The sequence below is a fragment of the Myotis nattereri genome (assembly GCF_964212035.1).
Source record: "Myotis nattereri genome assembly, chromosome: 19".
NCBI classification, from domain to species: domain Eukaryota; kingdom Metazoa; phylum Chordata; class Mammalia; order Chiroptera; family Vespertilionidae; genus Myotis; species Myotis nattereri.
In genome coordinates this window covers 1,572,356-1,587,633 of record NC_138095.1, presented here as the reverse complement: position 1 = coordinate 1,587,633, position 15,278 = coordinate 1,572,356, and the positions used below count along the sequence as shown (strand labels likewise).

Genomic DNA, 15,278 nt, shown 5'->3' with positions numbered 1-15,278 from the left:
CCCTCAGGCCCAGCGCTGCCTGGAATCAGGAGCAGCTCAGACAAACGGGAGCGCTCTTCTGCACACAACTTTTACACATATTTCCCCCAAACTCCTCTGACGATGTGCCGTGCTGAAACGTATGACTTCAGATACAGGTCAAGTTGTAGAGGACCTTACAGACTTGCCCTTTTTTCTCACTGCGGATGGAAGAGTTTACAAACATCCTGACTTTAAATATTGCCCGAGCTACCTGAAACCTGCTTGCCGAGCCCTAGCTGGTTTGGCTCAGGGCATAGAGCATTGGCCTGCAGACCAAAGGGTTCTGGGTTAGATTCCAGTTAAGGGCACATACCTCCCCAGCCTGGGCCCTGGTCGGGTGTGTACAGGAGGCAACCAATCGATGTGTTTCTCTCACACTGATGTTTCTCTCTATCTTTCCCTCTCTCCCACTCTCTCTAAAAATCAATGGAAAAATATCCTCAGATGAGGATTTTTTAAAAAGACACCTGCTCGCCTTAGAAGTCCGGCATTTCCAGTACGAAAGGCACCCGCTGCTCTCAGACCCAGTGTAGACCCCGAGTCCCCGACCTGCAACCACTGTGAGGCGTACCCTCTTGTTCTCCTGTAAGTGGAACCCGCAGGGCAGGGCACAGGCGGGGAATGTGACTTCTCAGAGAACTCAGGATCCGGCACGCAAACCTCTAACAACAGGTCTTCACTCATCTCGAAGCCGAAGTCACTGAAAGGCAACGAGGGTTTGTCACGGCCACGGTTTGCATCTCAGGGTTTCCACACGCTGCCTGCGCCTGCATCAAGAGCTCCTTCCACGCCCCTTTGCAGACTGCTCACATCTCTACACTCACACAATTCCAGAAGACCTTTACGTCGAACCACAATCTTAAACCACTATCATGTGCCAGAAATAAATGAAACCAAGACAAATCATTATGCTAAAGCCAAAATATTAAAATGTTTAGCTAGATCCAGCACCTACCCAAAGACTCTGGTCTGCCCTCCCGGTGTTGACAGGACAAGCAATGTCCACAGACCACTAGCACCTGGCGAGCCCCTCTTGACACGACTGGGAGACTTAGGAGAGAAATTAAGGCCTGGTCAGTGTGGCTCAGAGGGTCGAGCGTGGGTCTGTGGACCGAAGGGTCCCAGATAAACTTCCGGTCGAGGGCACGTACCTCGGTTGCAGGCTCCTTCCCGGCCGGGGCCTGGTCAAGGCTCGTGCAGGAGGCAACCAATCGATGCGTTTCTCTCACATTGATGTTTCTCTCTGTCTTTCCCTCTCCTCCACTCTCTCTAAATATCAATGGAAAATATCCTCAGGTGAGGATTAAAAGAGATAAGTTAAAAAGAATAATCCCCCCTTTTTTTAAAACCAAGGATGTTTTAACGGATGTTATTTAAGATCATGTCCACAGACTCCCTGACATCACCTGTGTCCCGCCTCCTGCCCTTCCGGACCCAGTGCCGTGGTCTCCGAGACCTTCTGCAGTGTGGCCCATCCTCCTCCACACCACCAGCTCCGGGAGCGGGGCGGGGGCAGGTCTCGGTCTGCGGTCGGCCTACTTCTCCCGGCTGCACCGAAGGACGCCCAGGTGAGGCGGCTTCGCCAGCCCCCGCCCAAACTGTGACTGGTAATTCAGAGGCACCGCCAGCTGCTGCGCTCTCCCGAAAGGCTTCACTTACTCTGTTCAGCCCAACGAATACTTCTTAAACACCTAGTATGTGAAAACCACGTACCAGGTACAGGGCCAAGTGGTGTCTGTAGCCTGTCGGATTCCACACTTAGCACTTGTACAGAATTGCTCAGAGGAAAGTGTATTGCCGTGCCAGGCAGGTCTGACTGAGGGGCTGCTTCACATCTTCGGGGCCTGGCTGGAGCGTTCGCTAGTTACTGTTCTGTCTCCAACGGCCGAGCACCCTTGCCAGGCCGGTGTCTCCACCTTCAGCCGAGCGGGCAGTGCACGTGTAGGAGGCCTGAGACCACTCCCCCCAACTCCCTTAAAACATAGAAGACTGCCAAAGGCAGCCCCTCACCAGGAGCTGGTACCTCACAGAACTTCTGTTTCAATCACGGGTGTGCCCGCATCGACATGTATAAAGGTGTGGGCACCGGGTCAGACTAGAAACGCATTGTGTGCCCCAGGAGTTGCAGTCAGGAGTTTGAAAGCCACACTTGCTGACAATGTGGCGAAACGTAAAGATGTAAGAGAGTCTATTATACTTGGATAAAGAAAAAGATGTAAAAGAACCTATACCCTGAACCAGGGCACCTGTGGGCCAGTGGTGGGGCCTCTGGGGGGCGGGAGAGTGGCAAGGCGGGGGGCTGAGGGGCTCAGAAGCAGCCTCACTTTCCAACGCAGATGCCACTAGGGAGCTGAACTAACGGCACAGCCCACTGGCACTTGCTCTCACTTCCTCTCCTGTGGTCCATCCTCAGACCATCGCACTGGCCACTGCCAAGTCCAGGGCCACACACCTGCAAGGTCTGCCCAGTGGGCGCTGGTGCCTTCCCTGCAGCTGCAGCAAATGGACAAAGGGATGCACAGCAGCAGGGCGGCCTGAGACCTGCGCTCCCTTTATCACTGTTGCGGGCCATCACCCTCACGCTCACCATCTCACTCCCGAAGCCCTGCTCCATCGGGGCAGGGACGGTGGCTTTCCTGGTAACGAAGACTCAGCACCCGGGGTTTCCGGCCGGTGGGTGGGCATATGGACCAGGAGAGCCAGGCCAGGGCTCAGGACAGCCCACCAGGCCCTGGGACCTGGTTTCTGGTGTTGCTGCCAGGTGGCAGATTTTAGAGAAAAGGCATAACAGTGTCCATCAAGTGAAAAAACAGTGAAAGAATCAAAGACCTGTTAGACTGCCTTGCACATTTTTCATTCTTTTTGTTTGAAGCACTTCATGGGGATAAAGGAGGAGGAGGAGGGCCCTTCCCTGACTAGGGCCTCTCCAGTCAGGGCACCACTCGCTCAGGCCAGCACGGCTCTCGGATTAGCTACAGGTTCGGGCACCACCAGGGAGCAGAGGCCAGAGGGCACCGCACTGGCAGCAGAGGGCACCACCCAGCACGGGGCGCTATGGAGCGTCCATGCTGCTCCTAGGACCACACGCCGTGGAGGAACGTGTGTCTGAGCTGCCCAAAGCCCCTGCTCCCGGGCGGGTGTGGAGAGAAGCAGCGTCCCAATCGCCCTTGTCTGCACTGCAGGTGCCGCCTCGGGAGTCAGGCCTCGCACCACAGCGTGGCCCCGGCGACCCGTGCGCACAATGTCAGAAGCTGGTCCGAGAGGCGTGCTCAGGGGCGGCAGCTGTTTCAGTAGAGAACTCACTGGGTCCAACCACACCTACCCACCCGGGCCCTGTGCCTGCTGCCCAGGCCCAGGAGAGCAGCTGCAGAGACCACGGGGCCTGCAAGGCCGAAAACATTCCCTGGATGGCCGGATCCAGCCTTGGACCAGAGGCACCTCAGGTGTCCGGCTTCAGTCAAGATATGTGCACTTCCCGAAGCAAACCTGAGTTTCCTTGGGCCTTAGCAGCTGCTGAAAAATGAGTCAGCTATTTGTGCTCAGTACCCGAGCTCTGCTGACGGACCTGCTGAACGCGTGCGGATCTGCTGCGGGTGACAGACCTGAGCACCTGCCTCAGGGCTCCGACCTCAGCTCTCCGCGGAGCCTTCAGACACCTCCTGCTCTCGGGGCTCATCTCCACGCACTGACCCCCCTCCCCAGACACCCAGCAAGGCATCCAGAGAGCCCCAGTGACCTCTGCCCCCACACTGCTGCTCCCGCCCCACAGAACGCTCCTGCCCACACACCCAGGCCTTCCTTAAGGCCATCACCCACATGCTTTCTCCAGAAATTCTCAGTTCCCAGCAGCCATTCCATCTCCTCCTTCCCATCTGGACTCACAAGGAAGTGCGTCCCCCCAGGCTGGCAGCTCCCTCCCGTTAGTTACCTGTGTGCGTGTCACTCCTCTGCTTCTGCATTCTCAGCAGCCCTCGCGTGCTCTATTCAAGGACGTGTGCATGTGCACGTGTGTGTTACGTGTGCACGTGCGCGTGGGTGTGCGCATGTGTGTGTCTCTGTGTGTGCGCACTAATATTCCCACGTTTCAAGAAAGGAAAGAACCTCCCTCTAGAGCAGGGCTCCTAAGAACAAGGAGCCGCCCACCATGGAGCTCAGGATGTGCCATGTGGGGTGCCCACACGGAAACAAGCCAAGTGCCCGTTGCTGAATGAGGCTGCAGCTCCCCGGGGGAACGCTGCGCCCACACCACACGTCACTGAAGCTGAATGGGCGAGCTGGGCACACAGGGCCCAGCAGCTGCACATGAAAGGTGCTTAGCCACTATTTGCTTCCCATGATTCCTTCCTTTCCTGAGGGAAAGGGGCCAGGCCAGCGTCCGCACCCCCCACGGCGGGGACGGGAACCCACCATTCGTAGTCGGCGCGGGTACAGGAGCAGTTGGCCACCACCACGGGCCTGTCGAAGTCTTCGCCGTTGAAGCACGTGGCGTGAGGCGTCCGGCGCTTGAAGACCGTCTTGTGGCCCAGCAGGCACTGGCTGCCCCTCTCGTCTGACGGGGACCACAGCTTGTAGTCATTCTCGGTGCAGGGGACCCCTGCGGAGGGAGACAGCATGAGCCGCTGCCTGGAGGGTTCCCGCCCGCAGCCCCACTGCCCATGTCCCCCCAACCCTACCCCCAGTGCCGCCCCAAGCCTCTGGCCAGCTTGCTGTCAGGCGGGGTGGCACCCACACAAATGGAGGCGGCTCCCCAAAACACAGACGTTCATCTGAGAAGCTGGAAGCAGCAAGCCCGTGGGGCCTGTCGCTGACGGGCCTCTAGGGTTTCGTCCTGACGCGCACTCTGTGGAGGTCCCCTGCGTCCATCCTCTGCCCACGTCCCTCGAGCATCCTCAGGGCCACTGTTCTGAGCTCCGTCTCTGGGAGACTGTTTGCCTCCATGGAACTTAATTCTTCCCCCGGGACGCCTGCCGTTGCTTCATCGGGGCACGCTTCTCTGTGCCCACTTGGCTGCCCTCCGGATTGGGTTCTGAGTACTGGGTGGCTCCCTGTGACCCCGGTCTGGGGAGGGCCTGATACAGCAGGTGTCTTTGGGCTCAGGGGCGCAGTCGGCCTGGTCAGCTGGGCTGGGGGCTCAGGAAGGCTCCTCCTGGGTTGTGTGGGCTCCGGGGAGGGCTGTTTCCATCGCTGTTGCCGGTCTGTGGGCAGGGCTGAGCTCAGACTGCTGAGAGGACCGTCCGATATGGCCTCAATCCCGCAGCTGAATGTGTTGGTGCTGGGGCCTCTTGGGAGGGACTCCAGGCAGGTCAAGGTGAGATGCCGTCTGTGACCGGCCCTGGGCCACCTGGTAAGAGCCACAGATTGTTCCACAGTTGGTGGCTGTCTCTGCTGGGCCAGGGTGGGTATGGGAGGGGCCAAGCTGAGTAAGGTAGACTTCCCCCAGCACCGAGCCTGGGCAGGTCGGCCAAAGACCCAGGGCACCCCAAGACCCCGCTCCTCCTGTGGCCTCCCTCCTGCAGCTGCTGGTCAGGCTCTGCCACTGAAACAGCTCCGACGACACTCGAGTTGTGTGAGACAGGCTCCCATGAGTCTCCAGGAGGAGCAAGCGGTGCTCACAGGTGAACACAGATTCAAACTCAGCTCCAGTCTGGGTCTCAGGTCTCCCCAAGGTCAGCGCCACCCCTGGGGTCTGAGGACTGTGTGGTGGGTGGGGTTTCGGGGGGCTCTCCTGGGGAGGCCAGCAGGGTTCCTCAGGTTATGGCAGGAAGGGGTAGGCGCGTGGAGGGAGACTGGTCGGGGCGAGAGAAGATGGCCCTCGTCTGAAAGCCACCTCTCTCCTGTGCGGCTCGGTCCCAGCCGGGCTGCTGTCTTGCTGGCGCCCGGGGTGCGAGTCCTGCTCCTCTGGGCGAGCGCCTGGGCTTCCAGCAGACTCCCTGCGCCTCACGGGCAGCCGGCAGCACAGCCCGTTACACAGCCTCCTCTTTGCGGCACCAGGGCTCCAGCCGGGGAGCCCGGCATGGGGGTGAGGACCCCACTCCTCAGGGGACCTCTTCCCTGAGATGGTCCTCCACGTTCTCAGCTGCTGGGCGGTCCCACAGTCTCTAAGCGGCTTTTTCTGTTACCCGTGGTCACGGCACTTCTGTTCAGCTGGTCTCCAGCTGGCATTCAGGTCCATGGTTCTGTACTTGAGTTCTAATTCCACTGTGGTCCTGGGAGGCGGTGTGTGAGGCTCCCGCCTACTGCGCTGCCAACTCAGATCCCTGAGCACCGTGGAAGCTCCCACAGCCTACAGTTCCCTGCAAAAGCAGGGACCAGAGAGGTTTCCTTTCATCTTTATTGTTGAAAGTATTACATATGTCCCCTTCCCCCCACTGACCACTTCTAGTCCTAACCGCCCCCCCGCCCCGCGCCAGGCCTTCCCCACTCTACTGTCTGTGTCCATGGGTTATGCATATATGCATACATATTCTTGGGTTGATCTCTTTCCACCCCCAGACCTGCCCCACCCCAGCCTTCCTTCTGAGGATCAATAGTGTGCTCCATGCTTCTATGTCTCTGGATCTATTTTGTTGATCAGTTTATTTGGTTCATTAGATCCCACATATGAGTGAGATCATGTGATACTTGTCTTTCTCTGACTGGCTTATTTCACTCAGCATAATGCTCTCCAGGTCCCTCCATGCTATTGCAAATGGTAAGAATTCCTTTTTTTTACAGCAGCATAGTATTCCATTGTGTAAATGCACCATAGCTTTTTATACACTCATCTGCTGATGGGCACTTAGGCTGTTTCCAAATCTTAGCTATTGTAAACTGTGCTGCTATGAACACAGGGGGGCATATATCCTTTCTGTTTGGTGTTTCTGATTTCTTGGGATATAGTCCTAGAAGTGGGATCACTGGGTCAAATGGGAGTTCCATTTTTAATTTTGGAGGAAGCTCCATACTGTTTTCCACAGTGGCTGCACCAGTCTGCATTCCCACCAGCAGTGCACGAGGGTTCCCTTTTCTCCGCATCCTCCCTAGAACTTGTCATTTGTGGATTTGTTGATGGTAGCCATTCTGACAGGTGTGAGGTGATACCTCATTGTTGTTTTGATTTGTATCTCTCAGATGATCAGTGACTTTGAGCATTTTTTCGTATGTCTCTAGGCCAGCGGTTCTCAACCTGTGGGTCGCGACACCTTTGGGGGTCGAACGACCCTTTCACAGGGGTCGCCTAAGACCATCGGAAAACACATATATATTTACATATTGTTTTTGTAATTAATCACTGTGCTTTAATTATGTTCAATTTGTAACAATGAAATTGGGGGTCACCACAACATGAGGACCTGTATTAAAGGGTCACGGCATTAGGAAGGTTGAGAACCACTGCTCTAGGCCATCTGTATGTCCAGTTTGGAGAAGTGTCTATTTAAGTTCTTTGCCCATTTTTCAGTTGGATTGTCTGTCTTCCTTTTATCAAGCTGTATGAGTTCCCTATCTATTTTAGAGCAGGAGTCCTCAAACCACGGCCCGCGGCCACATGCGCCGCCGAAAACATTCATCCGGCCCGCCGGGTGTTTTTGCCGCCGCTGCCTGTTGCTTAGCAGCCGACTTGTTTTTTTTTTTAAAAAACTACAGTCTAGCCCTCCAACGGTCTGAGGGACAGTGAACTGGCCCCGTTTAAAAAGTTTGAGGACCCCTGTTTTAGAGATTAACCCCTTATTGGATGTATCATTGGCAAATATATTATCCCCTACAGTAAGCTCTCTCGTCATTTTGTTGATGGTTTCTGCGCAGAAGCTTTTTATTTTGATGTCGTCCCATTTATTTTCTCCTCAGTTTCCTTTGACCTAGAAGATGTGTCTGTAAACACACTGATATGAGAGATGTCTGAGGTTTTGCTGCCTATGATTTCTTCTAGGGTTTTTATGGTTTGACGACTTACATTTAAGTCTTTTATTCATTTTGAGTTTATTCTTGTATGTGGTGTAAGTTGGTGGTCTAGTTTCATTTTTTTGCATGTATCTATCCAATTTTCCCACCACCATTTACTGAAAAGACTGTCTTGACTCCATTGTGTGCTCTTGCCTCCTTTGTCAAATATTGAGTGTAATGGCTTGGGCCAATTCCTGGGTTCTCTGTTGTTCCATTGGTCTATGTGCCTGTTCTTGTGCCAGTACCAGGCTGTTTTGAGAACAACGGCTTTGTAGTATAACTTGATATCTGGTATAGTGATTCCTCCAACTTTGCTTTTCTTTCTCAAGATTGCTGTGTCTTTTTGGGGTCTTTTTTGGGTCCATATAAATTTTTGGAGTGTTTGTTGTAGGTCTGTGAAATATGTCAGTATTTTAATAGGAATTGCATTGAATCTATAGATTGCTTTGGGTAGTACAGATATTTTAATGATGTTGATTCTACTAACCCATGAACATGGTATATTCTTCCACTTATTATACCTTCCTCTATCTCTTTTTTCAACATCCTATAGTTTTCCGAGTACAGGTCTTTTACCTCCTTGGTTAAGTTTATTCCTAAGTATCTTAATTTTTTTATTGCAATGGTGAATGGGAGGTTTTTTGGGGTTTTTTTAGTTTCTCTTTCTTAGAGCTCATTATTGGTGTGTAAAAATGCCATAGGTTTCTGGGTGTTAATATTGTATCCAGATATGTTGCCAAATTAATTTATAAAATTTAGCGATTTTTTATGGATTTTTCTATGTACATCTGTGAATGATGACAGTTTTACTTCCTCCTTTCCAATTTGGACGCCTTTTATTTCTTCTTTTTGTCTGATCGCTATGGCTAGGACTTCCAGTACTATTTTGAACAAGAATGGTGAGAGTGGGCATCCCTGTCTTGCCCCTGTGCTTAGGGGAAATGGTTTTAGTTTTTGCCCATTGAGTATGATGCTGGCTGTAGGTTTGTCATATATGGCCTTTATTACGTTTAGATATGATCCCTTTATTCCCACTTTGCTGAGAGTTTTTATAAAAAATGGGTGTTGGATTTTGTCGAAGCTTTTTCTGCATCAATTTGATATGATCATGTGATTTTTGTCTTGCGATCTATTTATGTGATGTGTTACATTTATTGATTTGCAAATATTGTGGCAGCCTTGCATCCCTGGAATAAGTCCCACTTGGTCATGGTGTCTGATCTTTTTAATGCACTGATGTTTCTCTCTGTCTTTTTCTGTATTTGTTCAGCAGAGATACTGGCCTATAGTTCTCTTTCTTTTTAGTGTCTTTATCTGGTTTTGGAATTACAGCAATGCTGGCCTCATAGAAAGAGCTTGGAAGCGTTCCTTCTTCTTGAATTTTCTGGGATAGTGTGAGGAGAATAGGTGTTCTTTCTTCTTTGAATGTTTAATAAAACTCCCCTGTGAATCCATCCAGAGCGGGGCTTTTGTTTGCTGGGAGTGTTGTGATTACGGCTTCAATTTCATCAGTAGTTATCAGCCTATTCAGGTCGTCTGATTCTTCCTGGTTGAGTTTTGAAAGGTTGCATTTTTCTAGGAATATGTCCATTTCATCCAGGTTGTCCCATTTGTTGGAATAAAGTCATTCATAATATGTTTTTACTCTCCTTTGTATTTCTTGGGGTCAGTTGTCACTTCACCTCTTCCGTTTCTGACTTTATTTGGTCCTCTCTCTGTGTGTCCCTGGTGCGTCTGGCTACCGGAGGGGTCTGTCTCCTAAGGAGCTGGTAAAAGGCTGAGTCCGTGCAGACGGCATCTTTCAGGAGCACGGGGCCCTGCCTGCTTCCGGGACTGGTGCGGGCACATGAGGCAGCATGGCCGGAGAGCAATGCAGATCTTTCTGTCATTGCTTGGCCGATACAGGGTCTTCTTGGAAGGCGGCTGAGAAAGATAAGCCAACCTGGACGATCACTTAATCTGCCTGCATTCACTCAAAATTTAGGTAGAGTGGGTTCCACAGGAATCCCGAAGCCAACCTATGTCAAAATTGGTACTTCATTTCGTTCTTATACATGTGTGTCCTCGGTCAGATTCGGTGCTGCCTGAAAATAACGGGCTGTCCATTCCAACCAGCAAGTATGTGTTTAGCCCTGCTGGAAGGCGATCAGACTATGCAGCACATGAAGAGTAAAGATGCAGAGGACAGGCCTTGTCCTAAGGACCTTATGCTCTCGCTGATGGGAATCACGGACACCGAGGGGAGACACACATTTATAACTCAGATTGCACGCAATGCTCCGACACAGAGGTGGGGAGAAGGGTTCCGGATATTGGCAGCCAAGCCCATCGGATCCTGAAACATGAAAGGCTTTCACCTGGTGGACACTGAATGGGAGGCATGGGGGCATTCCACGCAGCTGAGACAACATTAGCCAAGCAGAGGAGGAAGAAAGGGAAGGAGCAGGGAAGGAACGAGTCGCTTCTCTCTGCCTAGACTAGCAAATCACGCTGAGGGTCCAGACACAGTGAGGGCCTGCAGCCGTGGGCACTGCCTTTCACACAGCAGGGACGGGTACATTTGTCAAACTGCTCATTTCAAAGAATGTTTTCCATTCATTCATTCATTCATTTATTAAATCATTCATTCATTCATATTCAGTACAGGCATACCTAAAGCTACTATGTGCTAATGACCACCACAAAATGAGGAATCAAAGAATAGCACATGGTCCCACATTAAGAATTGCCCAAGCCCTAGTCAGTTTGGCTCAGTGGATAGAGCATCGGCCTGCAGACCAAAGGGTCCCGGGTTTGATTCTGGTCAAGGGCAAGTACCTCAGTTGCAGGCTCATCCCTGGCCCGGGCTCTGGTCAGGGCACGTGCAGGAGGCAACCAATTGATGTGTTTCTCTCACATCAATGTTTCTCTCTGTCTTTCCCACCATCTTCCACTCTCCCTAACACCAATGGAAAAATATTGGGTGAGGATTCAAATAACAACAACTGCCCAAGAAACAGCTGGTATACCTCTCACTCACATATTGTGTGTGTGCCCCTCATTCAAATGGTCACCAACTCTCCTGAGGACAGAGCACTGCAGCGGGCGCTCTGGCCAGTAACCACGCCCACACAGGGCCGCAGGGCAGGGCTCTGGCCAGTAACCACGCCCACACAGGGCCGCGGGGCAGGGGGCGCTCTGGCCAGTAACCACGCCCACACAGGGCCGAAGGGCAGGGCTCTGGCCAGTAACCACGCCCACACAGGGCCACGGGGCAGGGGGCGCTCTGGCCGGTAACCACGCCCACACAGGGCCGCGGGGCAGGGCTCTGGCCAGTAACCACGCCCACACAGGGCCACGGGGCAGGGGGCGCTCTGGCCAGTAACCACGCCCACAAAGGGCCGCGGGGCCGGGCTCACCCAGGGCGTCGGTGGCGTTGACCTGGAGGATCAGCCAGCTGTGCACATTCTCTGTGTCGGAGCCAAAGATGGTGAAGACGGTGCTCTTCTCACCGGGCTCCGTGAGGAGCCCGTACACGAACACGGGCTTCCTGTAGAAGACGGACGTCTGCCAGGTCTCCCCCTCGTTGGTGCTGTATCTGCCCAAAGGCAATGAGAGGAGCCTTGCAGTTAGTGTCTCAGGGCAGGGGCCTGGCTCTCAGGTAATACTCACCGGTGACAGGAGCCAGGGCTCCCGGAGAAGCAGCGGGTCCTGGGCTAGAGCAGAGAGTGTAAGGCTGTGCCAGAGAGCGAGGACGCGCTCAGCGACAATGCAGTCAGTACAGAGGACACAGGAGCCAGCTTGATGGGGGCCCACTGGCTGAATTTAGGAAAATATATATATATATAAAAGTCTAAGCGACCATCCGACTGTCTGACCGGCTGGTAGGTATGACGTGCACTGACCACCAGGGGGCAGATGCTCAGCACAGGAGCTGCCGAGCTACAGTGACTTGGCAGCAGCAGTTCTCGGGTGACACACCCCAGAACCAGAGAGGAGGGAGCCCGATTCCTCGCAGGGCCACACGTTTCCACCTTCGGCCCTGCATTATGTTGTTGCTGGGGTACTGTTGGCCCCAAATCTGGTTTGCTGCACACTTGCGTTTGCGTTCCATACCCTGTACGACCGCAACTTGGCAGAGTGCCCTCTTGCATCTGGGACCCCTTCGGGGGGATGTCAGAGAGCCAGTTTCAGCCTGATCCCTGCAGGCCAGGCTGAGGGACCCCACCTGCCGGAGGGACCCTGCTCACCCTGCAGATGCCCTTTGGGCCGTAGTGCCGCCCCAGGTGCAGCTGGCCAGGGAAGGACCGTGGGAGGTTGACTCCAGGGCGTGTCTGGCCCGTCTCACCCAGTCCCGCCCTGCCAGCCACCTTCTAATTAATTTCCTTTCAATGTGCACAAATCTGTGCACGGGGCCATTAGTGTGAACATAAAGAAGAAAAATGATGATGGCAGAGAATGCACTGACTGAAGACAGAGCCCAGGGATCTAAATGGCACCAACACTGAGAGAGAAAGGGAGGAGGAAATTTATTTCTTATATTCAGTGCTACCAAACAAATGTTGAAAACAATGACAGAATGAGAAAACTGACCATTCTGTAGCCCACAACGTGACCACAAGATCATCATTAGATGCTCAAATCACTGGTTGAAGCGAGCTGGGGACCGACTGTTCACATGGTGCAAAGATGTCAACCCACAGATGAATCGTTCATTACAAACAGGGAAATGTAACTCTGAAACCACTGTAATTAGCTCGGTATTAGTAGCAGGAAAGGAGCGAAGGGAAGGCCAGAACCTACAGGCATATCATCTGGGCATCTTCACCAGGAGCTGCTATTTCACACTCCCCAGGGAACTGCTGGTCCACCCCCCACAGACCACTGGGGGAAGGGGCTCAACAAAGCGAAGTTGGGGTGACGTAGGGAAGGTGCCTGTCAGTCAAACCTAGGAGTAGAAATCATTGGCCACGCAAGGCAAGGCCACTGCAAGCGTGCAAAAATTTGGAATTACATAGTCCCCTAGAAAAAGGTGCTCGCTCTCTTGGCCCGTGTGATCCTGCAGACTGCACATGCAATGGACAGATGGACTGCAGTGGGGAACACAAGCTAAGTCAGCCTGATGCTGTCTTTCCCTCTTCTGTGCACACATGGAATGTTCCAGAACCTCTGGGCAACAGCTTTAATCCTAGCTCTGCTGAAGCCACAGCTACGCTTCCTCTATAGGAAGAAGGGAAATGGGACCTTGATTTAACTCAATACAAATAAATGCCACTCATTCTCCCATGCAAGTCTCAGAAGCTTCTTTTTCTCGGGACATCCCAAGAAGCCCACTTACAGCAACCGGTGAGGACAAGGAGAGCTCCCCACGGATAAAAATTTTACAGTGAATCTTGTAAGAATCACGACCTTCACCAAACTTGCATCACTAATAGCAGGACAATATGTGCTTCCAATAAAGTGCTAAGGGCAATAGTCATCTATGAGCTATTCTATGCAATAAATCCAGAATTCGAGATTTGCCGGGAGCCGGTCCATGCTTGTTGTTTCAAGGGACCTGGCATATATGGCATACTGTTCTTAATATGTTTGCTCACCTTCTTGGCACTATGTGTTTTAACCAAGGTCTCTGAGAAAGGTTGTTTTCCCAGGTAGGGATTTTCCCCTGAAGTTAGGGAGGGAATAAAACCCTTCAACTAAGTGCCAGGCGGGTAATTAATCACTTTGACTATGAACAATCATGCTTAAGCTACATAATCTTTACTCCCTGGAATGGAGATAAGAAACGCCCTAACCTTTGGAATAGAGATTGATAGGATTGAATCAACTGGTATAAATACAGATGTAACAAGACAGAACTTAGAAGACAGAACCTACACAGAACCTAGAGACAGAAGAACTTCGCTGGAGAGAACATGGCAAAAGACCCTGGACAGAAACTGGCGACAGAACCTAGAGACAGAACCTAGCGAGAGAACCTGGCTGAAGAACCTAGAGACAGAACCTGGCTACAGAACCTGGATAGAAGATGGCAAGAGAACCTGACTAGAACCTGGTGACTGAACCTGGCTGGAGAACCTGGACAGAACCTGGCTGGAGAACCTAGTGAGGGAACATGACTACAGAACCTGGCTGGAGAACCTAGCAAGAGAACATGGACACAGAACCTGGCTGGAGATCCAAAGCAGAACCTCTCTGGAGATCTAGACCAGAACTTGGCTGGAGATCCTGGCTAGAGATCCTGGCTAGGCTGCTGATCAACTGAACGTGTCATTCCTTCTTCGCCGACTCTGTTCACACCTTTGGGGACCCCTGGACCTGCTGGGGTTGGACCCCAGCATCACTCCACATGACAACTGGTCTGGAGTCTTCAAAACAAATCCAGGTCATGAAAAACAAACAGAAAAGGGAGAAGGCTCGCTATGGGTTAAGAGGTGTAACAGCCAAATGCCGTGAGTAGCCCTTGACTGAGTCCTGGACTGGAAAAAGAAAGTAGCTATAATATGGAACCAAGGGAAAATAAACATAGTCTACAAGTAATACTGAGTTCATGTGAATTTCCTTACATGTGATAATGGCATTCTGACTGTATGGACAAATACCTTTATGTATTGAAGAAATACGGATGGATCGACAGACAGACAGGCTAAATAGATGGGTGATAGACAGAGTTGAGAAAATTTGCAACTGGTGATCCTAGGTGAAGGTACGTGAGTGTTCTTTATGTAATTCTTTCTACCTTTCCTGAGATCCTAAAAATTAAAAAGTTGGAGGGAAAGTATATGAGGAGGAAAGTCTCCAAGGCAGACTACATCAGGATGACAAAGCGAGCCCTTGAGAAACTGAACAGCATCCAAGCAATTATGGTAATTTTATTTATTTTTGTTTTTTTAAATATATTTTTATTGATTTCAGAGAGGAAGGGAGAGGGAGAGAGATAGAAACATCAATGATGAAAGAATCATTGAATGGCTGCCTCCTGCATGCCCCACACTGGGGATCTAGCCCACAACCTGGGCATGTGCCCTTGGCTGGAATCGAACTATGACCTCCTGGTTCACAGGTCGATGCTCAACCACTGGCCACGCCAGCTGAGCTGTAATAATTTTAAATTATCACTTATACTAGAGGCCCAGTGCACGAAATTTGCACAGGGGTGTGGTCCCTCAGCCTGACCGATGATTGAAGCGCGAGCATCTGGCGTGGAAGGGCAGGTGCCAGCTGACCTCTGGGCCCCCATGCACTCCCCTCCACCTGAGTCATCAGGCCCCATCTGCGGGGTGATCTGTGGGGCGATCGGGCTCCTGCCTGGCTCTCTCAGTGCCTGGGAGCCGGGCAGTGGCCCCGCCCCCTCGCCA

The 15,278-nt window shown here is 52.2% G+C and overlaps 1 protein-coding gene across 1 annotated transcript in view; it reads right to left on the bottom strand.

The window, feature by feature from the left end:
- The window catches only part of SORL1 (sortilin related receptor 1), a 152,796-nt gene that overhangs the window by 81,881 nt on the left and 55,637 nt on the right, over window positions 1-15,278 (bottom strand). The window contains exons 13-15 of the mRNA XM_081113349.1: window positions 11,340-11,518; window positions 4,429-4,615; window positions 593-721 (exon numbers count right to left, since the gene is read on the bottom strand). Coding sequence (XP_080969475.1) covers window positions 593-721; window positions 4,429-4,615; window positions 11,340-11,518 — 495 coding nt within the window. The remainder of the gene's footprint in view (window positions 1-592; window positions 722-4,428; window positions 4,616-11,339; window positions 11,519-15,278) is intronic.